General features: G+C 43.6%; 1 protein-coding gene across 8 annotated transcripts in view; it reads right to left on the bottom strand.

Annotated features, from left to right (window-relative positions):
- The window catches only part of LOC147029000 (uncharacterized), a 335,824-nt gene that overhangs the window by 10,165 nt on the left and 312,255 nt on the right, over positions 1-13,404 (bottom strand). For 7 of the 8 annotated variants that reach the window (XM_085879912.1, XM_085879913.1, XM_085879914.1 and 4 more), the window contains 5 exons: positions 6,977-7,140; positions 6,704-6,869; positions 2,143-2,302; positions 1,101-1,303; positions 453-622 (listed from right to left, as the gene is read on the bottom strand). In XM_085879912.1, the coding sequence (XP_085736038.1) occupies positions 453-622; positions 1,101-1,303; positions 2,143-2,302; positions 6,704-6,869; positions 6,977-7,140 (863 nt within the window). The remainder of the gene's footprint in view (positions 1-452; positions 623-1,100; positions 1,304-2,142; positions 2,303-6,703; positions 6,870-6,976; positions 7,141-13,404) is intronic. The other variant, XM_085879915.1, reaches the window with a different exon arrangement.

Below are 13,404 nucleotides of genomic sequence, written 5' to 3'. Positions count from 1 at the left end.
CTCTGTCTTCCTGTCTGGCAGTCAAACAAATTGAAAATCATTCCAAACAGGAAACTTACTCTTTTTAGTGACATCAAAGGACACAAACAACAGGCATGAATAACTCATGCAACGTGTTAAATAAGATGGTGGAAAAGAGGGTGCATCAACGGCGGTAAAGTTCTGAAAAAGTTTTCTTTTTTCCTACAGCCATTATAATGTTTATTTTATTTGAAATGAATAATACACTTCAACGCTGGAAACAGAAATCGCCTCATGAGCACTTTCAAAACCCTCCAGTTTAGCCATACTTGGAAAAAATATGATGACATTTTACGCCATCAAATTTGCCGCTCCCGCTCCCTGAAAGGAAATGAGATTCAGCCAAAATCACATCCCCCACCCCCATATCACTCTTGTTTTACCTTAGAGTAAAAACTCGTAATATTCCAGCACCAGAATTGGCAATGTACCTGTCTCTGTTCGACACGTGTGGTACCGTCCAAACGAAGGTAAATGTAGCCGTGGAAGTTGAGGAACTGCTCCAGAATGTCCAGCATCCTTGTCATTTGTGTGAAGATGAGCACACGGTGGGTTCCTGCTTTGAAGCGCCGCAGCAGGATGTCCAAAGTCTGCAGTTTGCCTGCAGAAACAACACAAGAAGTTGAAACGATAAAGAACTGGGCAGGTTGCAACAGAAACTTTACCATATTAAATGCAAAACATCGATTTTCGAAAAAAAAAAAGATTACATTCTAAACTTTAAAAGAGGCTTTGGTCACCTTAAAAAGAAAGTTTTACAATTTGAGAATTTTTTTCGAGTAATTGCTTTCACTTCCTTCGAGTAAACATCGATATGTCAGAATCCAGTAATTCTATCACATCGGTGTTCAATAAAAATGAGCATGCAGATTAATCCTGGTTTAAAAAAAAAAATTCACATTCACATTTCCTTATGCACATTCCTGGGAACGATTAGGAAGTGAAGTTTGGTTAAAAACAAGAGCGGAAACATGTCGATACTGTTTGAAACGTTAATTCACCATGCTCAAAAAGTGATGTTTCCATGAAGGATGATTACATGGTTTGCAATCAGCAAAGACAACACAATGCATCCTTACCACAGTCATACTGGATGAGGCGCAAGTCGGGGAACTGTGTGCGCATGTTGCAGCGGATACGGTGGAGGTAAGCAGAACGTGGAGAGAGCTCATCATGCAATGTGCGACGCAGCACCCGCTCGCCGTGCACCATCCAGGGTGGTGGGTGACATGTGTGAAGTGAGATTGGTGGAGCTTCAACTGGTGGAACCACAAATATAAACCTGAGGTGCAAAAATAAATAAATAAATAAATAGAAAACACTTTTGCAGGACTCAAAAACCAAAGGCTTGTACGTGACGGGTGTTATAACCACGAAACAAAAAGAAAAAGACAACTTTCAGGAGCAGGAAATTTCAAATTAAACCGATGCGACAAATTGTTAATAATAGATGACCAGACTCAGTGGTGTAATGTTTAGAACGTTCGCTCCGAGTTTGGGAGGTAGGTGGTTCAAACCCAGGCCGAGTCACACCAAAGACTTTAAAAATGGTACGTGCTGCCTCCTTGCTTAATGGTCAGAATTTAAAAGGATAAGCATGAATCCCCATAAGTTCACATCCATGAGGATGAGGAAATGCCCCACTGAGTGTGTTGAGAAAGGTGGTGCCATGTTGTTGTGACATCGCTGGTACCCAGAATGTCCCGGGAAGTGACGGCACTTCCCCCAACCTCAATGGCTGTGTTTGTCTCGTATAACAGTCCTGTGTTGTGTCTCAAGTATTTGTTTGTCCTGTATGTCCGTGTGTGTTTGTGTGTTTGTGTGTTTGTGTGTTTGTGTGTTTGTGTGTTTGTGTGTTTGTGTGTTTGTGTGTTTGTGTGTTTGTGTGTGTGTGTTTGTGTGTGTGTGTGTGTGTGTGTGTGTGTGTGTGTGTGTGTGTGTGTGTGTGTGTGTGTGTGTGTGTGTGTGTGTGTGTGTGTGTGTGTGTGTGTGTGCGTGCGCGCTACACACTGAGCCTTAGATCCTGAAACAAACCAAAAAAATAAAATGGAGCAATCTTAACGGAATTTCTTTTCACAAAGCAAGCATGACACCCCGACTCCAGTTCACCACCTGACTTACCTGTCGATTATATTCTGCAGTTGAGCAAGCCGTTTCTCAGGAAGAGCAATCATAGCACTTATTGCTGCTGTCTGCCTCCCGAAGCATGTTTGATGTTCAGGTTGAGCACCAGGTTTGCAACGCAGCCAGTGGACCGCACCCACCCAACTCCAGGAACCTCCTGCATGCAGCCACATCCTCGGTTAAGCAAATCTGTGCCAAGTTTGCATTTGTGGTATAAATTTCACACCGTTTTACCAATTCTAAACAAAAACCCGTGATGAGCTGGTCCATTAAAATGCAAGGAGATTAAGATCTGTTACACAAAGTAAGATGTCTTTTAAGCTCATCTCTGAGGATGGGCCTGTTCAGAATCTGGAATGGCGGCGAGTGAACAGGCTGCGACTACATGCAACACTTCTGATAATAGCAGTGGGACCTGTTTGGAGAGACTCTCTGAATGAGCGACTACCTCCTGTGTACAACTTAACACATGAATGTATATTCCTTTGAGAACCACCTGTTAAACGCGACAAAAAGCCATGAAATCTGGTCAGGTGTTAACACTGAGAGCTTTCGATAAGTTCTTGTGAAACATCACTAATCTACGACTCTTTTTGCAAAATATAATGGTTTCAGTACATGACAGGATATTGCTGAACTGGCCGACATGTATTGGAGCTGACAAGTTTTTTGTGTTGATGTTAAGTGTTGAAGTCATACAAAGCAGAAATATACCAAGGTCAAGAAGACAATGAATGGAGACTTAAATTAACTTGTCTGGCAAAGATTCTGTTCTACAAGGTCCAATAACATCTCCATTTCAGACAATAAGATTCAAGAACATGCTCTCCTTTTTTCCCAGAGAGATGAGTGATGATTATTTCACTGCAAACAGCTGGCTAGAATCATGGCAAAAACGACACAATGTGCAATGAGAAACCCTCTCAGGAGAGGTAGGTGTTGGATTGGATATCCAATCTTATAGATATCGTCTTCTCTCCCCTAAGTCAAAAAGACTTTCAACACTGTTGGCTCTCTACCAGCTTCAGAATGTGCTCAATGCAGATGAAACTCGACTCTTCTGTCTTGCCCTTCCATAAGGGGTCCATGATAGCCACGGATTGCTCCAAATAAATAAACAAGCAGTCATAGACTGGTACTTACGAAATAGTCAACTTGACCTCTGACCTTGTCTAATAAAAGCTGTCTCGAGAGAAGGTGGCGACGCAAACCAGAAGTTTCTACGATGATTCTGTACCAAACCATCAAAAATCGCAACGTCGACCGAAGCAAAAATCTCCATTTCTCCACGCAATTATTTTATATTCTTTTATCAAAGTCACAAAACCGTAATATTCGGCCATCCACCAACAATCTTTACATAATCTGGGGGCTTAACGAGTCAGGCATGCGACGATAAGCTTTATTGGGATAAAAAATTACATTTAAACACCATCTTTATGGAAAACACCATCAGCGTGCACACGCAAAACCTTTACGTGATCAACGCCGCCTCTGCTCAAGTGCACTGCACCACGTGACGACCCGTGACGACCCGTGACGCGGCGAGTGCAATTTTTTATGCAATCTTAAAACGTCTCTAAAACATCCGATTTTTACCATAATTTCAACAACCGAGTTTTAAGCGTCCGAAGCGATCACAAAAACCGAAGACAAAATTAAAATCGAAGTTAAAACGAACTCGTAACGTCGAGTGAAGCAAAAATACTCCATTTCTCCACACAATTATTTAATATTATTTTATCAAAGTCACAAAACCGTAATATTCGGCCATCCACCAACAATCTTTACATAATCCGATGGCTCAGCGAGTCAGGCATGCAGCGATAACCTTTATTGGGATAAAAAATGACTTTTAAACACCATCTTTATCGAAAACACTGTCAGCGCGCACACGGAAAACGTTTACCTGACTCAACAACGCGTCTGCTCGAGCGCACTGCATCACGTGACGACCCGTGACGCGTCGAGTGAAATATTTTTTATCCAATCTTAAAACGTCTCCAAAACATCCGATTTTTACCAGAATTTCGACAACCGAGTTTTAAGCATCCTAAGCGATCGCAAAAACCGAAGACAAAATTAAAATCGAAGTTAAACGAACTCGTAACGTCGAGCGAAGCAAAAATACTCCATTTCTCCACATGAATTTACGGAATTATGTTTGACCTCAATGTGACCTTTGACCGATTTTGACCAAAATCTAATCAGCGCTAGCCATCACCCTCCTGAATCACGTGGTGTAATTTGACATTGGTAGCTTCTTCCGTTCTCGAGTTATCGTGCCTACAAACAAACACACAAACAAACAAACACACAAACAAACAAACACACAAACAAACAAACACACAAACAAACAAACACACAAACAAACAAACACACAAACAAACAAACACACAAACAAACAAACAAACACACAAACAAACAAACACACAAACAAACAAACACACAAACAAACGACGGAAGTCATCAATTTTCTTACGAAATCTTTAGATTTCGTAAGTAAAAAATGCCAAGGATCATCAAGCACTGTAGTTGGCCTCGAGCACCAGAGGTCAGAAGTTAACATCCTAGGTGATTAGTCGATCTGCCAAACTTTTGTCCCTCTCCCCTCCCTCAGTCTCCTCTCCCCTCCCTCCATCCGTCCATCAGTCTCATCCCTCCATCTTCTCTCTTCTTCCTCCGTCTTCTCTCCCATAAGTCTCCTCTCCCTCCGTCTCCCCTCCCCTACCTCCGTCTCCTCTCCTCTCCCTCCATCTTCTCTCCCCTCCATCTCCTATCCTTTCCTCTCAGTCTACTCTCCTCTCCCCTCCATCTCCTCTCCTCTCCTCTCCGTCTACTCTCCTCTCCCCTCCGTCTACTCTCCTCTCCCCTCCGTCTACTCTCCTCTCCCCTCCGTCTACTCTCCTCTCCCCTCCGTCTACTCTCCTCTCCCCCCCGTCTACTCTCCTCTCCCCTCCGTCTACTCTCCTCTCCCCTCCGTCTACTCTCCTCTCCCCTCCGTCTACTCTCCTCTCCCCTCCGTCTACTCTCCTCTCCCCTCCGTCTACTGTCCTCTCCCCAGCGTCTACTCTCCTCTCCCCTCCGTCTACTCTCCTCTCCCCTCCGTCTACTCTCCTCTCCCCTCCGTCTACTCTCCTCTCCCCTCCGTCCACTCTCCTCTCCCCTCCGTCTACTCTCCTCTCCCCTCCGTCTACTCTCCTCTCCCCTCCGTCTACTCTCCTCTCCCCTCCGTCTACTCTCCTCTCCCCTCCGTCTACTCTCCTCTCCCCTCCCCCTACTCTCCTCTCCCCTCCGTCTACTCTCCTCTCCCCTCCGTCTACTCTCTCCTCTCCCCTCCGTCTACTCTCCTCTCCCCTCCGTCTACTCTCCTCTCCCCTCCGTCTACTCTCCTCTCCCCTCCGTCTACTCTCCTCTCCCCTCCGTCTACTCTCCTCTCCCCTCCGTCTACTCTCCTCTCCCCTCCGTCTACTCTCCTCTCCCCTCCGTCTACTCTCCTCTCCCCTCCGTCTACTCTCCTCTCCCCTCCATCTACTCGCCTCTCCTCTCCCCTCCCTCAATACCCCTATCAGTAAAGTGACGGGTTGTATTTGCTCGTGGTAAATAATTCTACGTTTGGTTGAGACTCAAACACGAAACGAAGAAATTCAAACGATTCACGGCAATCAAATGAGTGATGCAATAACTCCAATTATTCCGTACAAATGCCATACCTGGTCAGATTTGGGTTTACGTTTTGTCAGCAGTGTACATTATCATATCGATCACAAATCTTACGTGCTTGATTTCTTGTTGGCCCTCTGTGCACTTTACATTTCCTTGTGAAGGAATTATAATTGTGTTGAAAAGTAATATCGATTCCAATCTATCTGCTAATTTATTGCTCAGGCTCTAAATGCAATTTGCAAAACTTTCGTGTTGCCCTGACAGCTCAACTATTTGTTTTTTGTCCCCCGTCCCTCAAACAAGGTCATGATCGGGGGACATTAAAATGAGCTCCGACCGACCGATCATCAGTCCATGTACTTTTGTGTATGTGATATTTCAAAAACCCGTTGAACATTTAGCTTTCATATTGCAGATATCTATTCCTCATGACATTATCTCAACTCTCTTAGATTGGTTGAATTATGTTTCCATGGCAACAATCTTGGTAACTTGGCTTATGTACATGATATTTCAAAAACTGTTCAAATTCTAGCTTTTATATGACACAGATCTATCTGCCATTACACCCAAAAGGTGGGGGACCGAGAGTATCAGCTCCTTGTTTCTTTAAAATAGTTTTAAATCGATTGCTATAAATATTTTTGAGATGGAATAATGAACGCAAACTTGACTCTGATCAATGCAGAGGACAACAGCTTTGACGATGCAATCCATGCACCGAACACAGATGAAAATATATTAATTATTTTTACATCAGACTTCTTGGGGGGAAAAAAAAACAAGCTTCACAAAGAAATGTACATGAATCGTGAAAAAGAGAACTTAGGCCCAACAAACACGGAGGATTGAGTGAAACAGAAACCATGCTGATCTCAAAACAATGCTTCACCATGCACTGGAGACGTGTCCGTGTAACCATAATCACCACGTAGGTCACACATCCGCAGAACTTCAACGCCATATATCGGGGAAGCAGCGCAGCGCCGTGCAGTCACTGTGTAGAGTCGGTCGAGGCGCTCGGTGTGCCGCTGTACTCGCAGCTTTTCCAGCCAGGACTATTTAAAATGAAGAGTTCACAGAAGAATAAATAAATACATAAGCAATTTATTAGGAGGAAAAGACCACACGTGAAGTGGAAAAAGACAGACGTTTCCAAGCTTACCAGTTGGAGGGGTGATGTTTCTGGCTTCTCCAACTTTTGCTGAGCTGCTGTGATCCGTCGAGTCTGAGGCCTCTCGAGCGGAGTCGGGATGGGAATCGAAGGAACCCGAATTGTAGTTCGTGCTGGTGCAGGTTTCGCCACTGATGTTGTGGAAAAATGGGAGCCTGTGCCAAGGGCTTCAAACCATGAGTGTGCAATAATTATTGTAAACAAAAGTACATTGCATTGTACATTAAAGCATGCCTATCCCACATGTGCAAAAAAAAATGTTACCTTATATAACTCGTGAAGCATACAAAATTAATGAAAGAAAACAAAACCTGTACAGGAAACAAACAAGACTAATTTAATTAATTTCGCTCAATTCAAGGAAAAGACTTGCTGAATCAGGCATATTGGCTTGTGCTGTGGCCCGGAAATAAAAAATCTATACGAGAAAAAATATTTTGTAAATTTGTTTGATATATGCTTCAAAAACGGGGGGTGGGGGGGAACCCAACCTAATCCATCCAAATTTTGCATTTTCCTCAGGGTACCCCAAGTATGTTTTCTGTCTGGGAAGCACATCTGGGGGAGGGGGTTCAAGGTGGGGGAAGACCCCAATTCTCTCCATGTAAATGTGTATCGTGGTAGCGCCACCCGGTAGTAGCTGGTATTATAAATCTTTTTATAGAAGGAAAGTTTAAACAACTTAACAATATGCATGACGGTGATGTTGAAATCCAAGTGATGATAATTAGAAATTTTCAAAATGTTGCATTTCACTCATTTTAAGCAGAGGTTCAAACCAAAGCACCCAACATTGAGCTTTGCAGTGAAGAGCAAGTGATTTTTGCTCACACAACATATAAGCAGCAAGGATGGTTGATGAAGGTGATGTTGGTTGAATTCCAAGGAGATGGAAGATGACATCGGAATTATAGAGTGAATAGAGCAGAATCCTTGTTAAGTACAACATGTCTTTTGATTAAATCCATCGGCGAAGCGACAGGTAAAATGCTGAGTTGACTAATACAAGGACCTTGTGACATATGCTTTGCTTGATTGTTTTGTTTGAATATTCGATGAAAGTACTTTTTTGCATCTGATATGTGAGCAATTCAGTGAAGGCAAATGCAACTTGCAAACTAATGATTACCAATTGTCAAAACGAGTACGAGGAACTCATCAATGAGGGTCTAATTTTCCGAGCAGATATTTGAAATTTCTTTGTATTTTACACATTTTATCAAGGATCTTCTTCACCGATGATGGACGATTGATGTCATTCCATTTTAGGGGGTGAAGCTGCTTCAATATTTGACTATATCCTTCCTTCGATGTGTCCATCCGTCAAAAACGAACAACAAGAACCTTTCTAACCCACTGTATTTTTTTTTTTTGTATACCTTGGTCGAGGCTCGTATGAGAGCTAACACACAACTCACAGCAAAGAGGAATGAGACAAGAGGGGCGGGAGTGGAAGGGACAAAACAGTGGGGAACAGACACATTCGGTGAACTGTGGAAGGAAGAGGGATGGGGGTGGGACGGGGAACATGGCGAAGAGAAGATGGACATTACGGGGACTTTCAGGAAGGGAAGCAGGAGAATTGAAGGAAGTGGGCTTGGGTGGATTATTGGGGGTAGAAAAGATCGGGGATTTGGATGGGGGAAGATAAGAGGTGGTGGTGAACAGCTGTTTTGAAAGCCTGGAGGGAAGAATGGGAAAGAATAGAGTGAGGAAGTTTATTCCAAAGGCGGGAAAAAAGAGGAATGAAAGAGTGAAGATGAGCAGTGATTCGTGATTTTGGTAGTTTTACCAGAAGGGGGTTGTTGGCGGACCTTGAGCGCCCTGTGGAAATGTGGTGGGGACAAATCGCAGAGAGAGCAGGGGGGGCAAGGCTGGAGAGGAGTCGGTAGAAGACAGAAAGATCACCGACCAACCTGCGGTGATTGAGTGAGAGGCCCAAAGACTCAGCTTCATTGCGGGAGATGCCGATGATCTTAAATGCCCTGGTTTCGACAGCGTGAAGCCGAGAAAGGTGGGAGGCAGGAGCACCAGCCCAGAGGGGAGAGCAGTACTCCATCAGGCTACGGACAAAAGCTTTGTAAGTGGTCAGGAGCTCAAGAGGGCCGAGGAAGGACTTTGCACGATGGAGGATTCCCAGTCGGCGACTGGCTTTTGAGGCGAGGTTGGAAATGTGACTTTCCCAGGAAAGGTCATAGCAGATAGTGAGACCCAGAAGCTTGAAAGAAAAGACTTCTTCCAGAGGATTGTTGAGAAAGTGGATGGGGGGGGTTTTCTAAACGGTCCTTTCGAAGAGACATAGTGAGAGTGTGAGATTTGTCAGGATTGAAAGACATGTTCCACGTGTTGGACCAGTTTGTGATTTTATCCAGATCTGCAGTGAGCGAAGAAGCTGCTGCTTGCCGGTCTGAGGGATGACAGATGGTACGGCAGAGGGTGGAGTCGTCGGCAAAGAGAAATAGAGGATTTTCCAGAGAGTCCGAGAGATCATTGATGAAAACCAGAAAAAGAACAGGTCCCAGAACGCTACCTTGAGGAACTCCAGCCTGCACAGGAAGAGGGGATGAAAGAACTCCATTTAGGGCCACACGTTGACTGCGACAGGAGAGGAAGTCTGCGAGCCATGAGTGGAGATGGCCTTGAATACCATGGGAAGAGAGTTTGGTGAGTAGGGCAGGGTGCCAGACTGTGTCAAAAGCACGTGATATGTCCAGGGATACGGCTCGGATTTCCTGTCTGGCATTGAGGACCTCCATCCATTGATGGGAGAGCAGAAGCAGCATATCCAGGGTAGAGTGACCTGGTCTGAAACCAAATTGATGATTGGAAATCAAGCCATTGGAGAAGAGGAAGGATTTCATGTCTGAAGCGATGATGGATTCCATCACCTTGCTGATGATTGGGAGAAGGCTGATTGGTCTGTAGTTACAGGGATCTGTTTTTGCACCTTTTTATGCAGGGCAGTGATGTTAGCAGATTTCCAAGCATATGGCAGTTGACCTTGGGCAAATGAGAGGGTGAATAGAACAGAGAGAGGGTGAGCAAGAGCAGAAGAGCAGGCTTTGAGGACACGTGGGCTGATGCCGTCTGGACCGGTTGCAGAATCTGACTCGAGGTTTGAAAGCAAGCTCTCCACCTTGTCAGGAGAAAAGGATACAGAGTCCAGGGACAGTTGGGTGCGACTGGGTAAAGTGGGTAGAGATAGTGATGGGTTTAGGACACAAGATTGAGCTGCAAACACCGAGTTTAGACATTCAGCTTTATCACGTGTGGAATCAGCAGTGCGGCCATTTGAGGTAAGGGAGGGGATGGAGGGGGAACATACACCAGAAACAGATTTGATTAAACGCCACCAGGATTTTGAGGAGGGAGAGAGGTTTGAGAGTTCAGTCTTGAGATGAGAAAGATGTTGTTTTCTGGCTGATTCTAGATTCTAATTCTAGTGTTTAATTCTAGAGGGTTCTAAAGGGTTCCTCGAAAGGGTTCTAAAAGGTAAATCGAAAGGGTTCTAAAGGGCAACTTGAAAGGGTTATAAAGGGTAACTCGAGAGGGTTCTAAAGTGTAACTCGAAAGGGTTCCAAAGGATAAAAGGGTTCTAAAGGGTAACTCGAAAGGGTTCTATAGGGTAACTCGAAAGCGTTCTATAGGGTAACTCGAAAGCGTTCTATAGGGTAACTCGAAAGCGTTCTATAGGGTAACTCGAAAGGGTTCTAAAGGGTAACTTAAAAGGGTTCCAAGAGGTAACTCGAAAGGGTTCTAAAGGGTAACTCAAAAGGGTTCTAAAAGGTAAATCGAAAGGGTTCTAAAGGGCAACTTGAAAGGGTTATAAAGGGTAACTCGAGAGGGTTCTAAAGTGTAACTCGAAAGGGTTCCAAAGGATAAAAGGGTTCTATAGGGTAACTCGAAAGCATTCTATAGGGTAACTCGAAAGGTTCTAAAGGGTAACTTAAAAGGGTTCCAAGGGGTAACTCGAAAGGGTTCTAAAGGGTAACTCAAAAGGGTTCTAAAGGGTAACTCGAAAGGGTTCTATAGGGTAACTCGAAAGCATTCTATAGGGTAACTCGAAAGGGTTCTAAAGGGTAACTCGAAAGCATTCTATAGGGTAACTCGAAAGGGTTCTAAAGGGTAACTCAAAAGGGTTCTAAAGGGTAACTTCAAAGGGTTCTATAGGGTAACTCGAAAGCATTCTATAGGGTAACTCGAAAGGGTTCTAAAGGGTAACTCAAAAGGGTTCTAAAGGGTAACTCGAAAGGGTTCTATAGGGTAACTCGAAAGCATTCTATAGGGTAACTCGAAAGCATTCTATAGGGTAACTCAAAAGGATTCTAAAGTGCAATTCTAACGGGTTCTAAAGGGTAATCTGAAAGGGTTCCAAAGGGTAATTTTAATGTGTTCTGAAGGGTTATAAAGGAAAATTCTAATGGATTTTGTTCATTTGTATGCTTTGCCTATTTCATATTAAAAATGCCAAACTGAACCCCTTCCTTCAGATGTGGGTGTGATTTTTTTTGTTTTTTTTAAACATATAAACCTGGCTCCATCCTTTCTTTGTTCCACTCCTTTTGGCTGCAAAACTCTATGTTCCATCACAGATCACGAGAAGGCGAACAATAATTATATTTGTCTTTTTGCCATTCACTTTCGCATTAAAGGCGCTGTCACACGTTGACGATTTAGCCAGCGTATGCCGACTTATGAAAAATTTGTCTAAAACGCTGGCACACGTCGAATATGTGATGGGTAAGTTTTGATAACATTAAGAGCACGCTGAAAAACACTGCCATACGTCGTAGTACGCTGGCTTTCATCGTTGTACTTTGCGGTTGTCCTCAAATTTTAGCATGCTTGAAATTTTACGACGTATTCAGGCGTATGACTCACACGTTCCGCTACGCTGGCTGGCTAGACATACCACGAAATATGACAGCGTACTTCATCGTTTTTCAGTGTGCTCTTAACGTATACACAACTTACCCATAACGTATTCGACGTGTGCCAGCGTTTTAGACACATTTTTCATAGGTCGGCATACGCTGGCTAAATCGTCAAGGTGTGACTGCGTGGTTGACACTTCCAATTTTCAGGCGGTTATGATTTAAATCGGCGTGCGGCAGGTTTTTAACAGGCTACGCCACGAGTTTATCAGCGATACGTGCAGCGTGCTATGCCTAAGTTAAACTATCGTTGGGCATAGGTTGTGAATGCCGACAACAGACTAAGCATTCGTTGGTAAAAGTTATCTATAAGACAACGAAACGTTCTGTGCCCGTTAATAATACGTTATGCATACGACCAACACGTTATGAATACGACCAAAACTTAAAAAAAAAACATCAAAACTTCAGCGTACGCCAACGTTTTACATACATTTTTATACGTTGCCATTGCTGGCTAAAACGTCAAGGTGTAACAGCACCTTAAGATAAGGTTTGCTGCTTCGTTCAGCAACAGGTTCAATATTTTCATGTTTTGAAATAGCTCTTCAGTTCATCTTCATCTCTATATGGCAAATGAGCATTAGTAGGCAATGGAAGCACAGTATTCATCTCGTTTTATATCAAAATCAGTCAGGCACCAATAAATAGGTCATAACAAGCTCAGCCTTGGTACACTTGTTGAGATAACCAAAGTAAGTGAAGAGTTGAAACACTGTCGTGGCCAAAAATATTGGCACCCTTGCACTTTTTTCAAATCACTCACAATTTTCTCAAAAAAAAAAAAAAAAAGAGTTGAAATTGACAAAAGTATTTGGTCTCCACAATTCCTTATTTCACTGTTAATATTACAGAACCTTTGTTTTTGATTCAGAACTTAATATATCCTTAGAAATCAGAAAATATAAAGAAATGGCATTGACAAAAATTGACACCCTCGACTTGATATTTGGTAGCACACAGCCTTTGGACAAAATACCTGCAGTCAAGCAGTTCCCATAGCCATGAATGAGCTTCCCACACCTCTCTACTGGCAGTTTGGCCCACTCTTCTTGTGCAAACTGCTCCAGTTCTCCCAGATTTGAAGGGTGCCTTCTCCCAACTGCGGTTTTCAGATCTCCCCACAGTTGTTCATTGGGATTTAAAACTGGACTCATTGCTGGCCACTTCACAACAGTCCAGCATTTTGTCTTGAACCATTCCTGGGTGCTTTTTGAAGTGTGTTTGGGGTCATTGTCCTGCTGCAAGACCCATGACCGTCGACGGAGACCCGGCTTTCTGACACTGGGTTGAACATTGTGCTCCAAAATGCTTTGGTAATCTCCTAATTTCATGATTCCATGCACACATTCAAGACACCCAGTGCCAGAGGCAGCACAGCAACCCTAAAACATCACTGAACCTCCTCAATGTTTGACTGTAGGGAATGTGTTCTTTTCTTTGAAAACTTCATTTTGTTTTCTGCAAACATTGAGATGATGTGCT

Source organism: Eptatretus burgeri, chromosome 4 (genome assembly GCF_056783735.1).
Source record: "Eptatretus burgeri isolate ZD-2024b chromosome 4, Ebu_testis_v1, whole genome shotgun sequence".
Taxonomy (NCBI): domain Eukaryota; kingdom Metazoa; phylum Chordata; class Myxini; order Myxiniformes; family Myxinidae; genus Eptatretus; species Eptatretus burgeri.
This window is presented reverse-complemented; position numbering and strand designations above follow the sequence as displayed.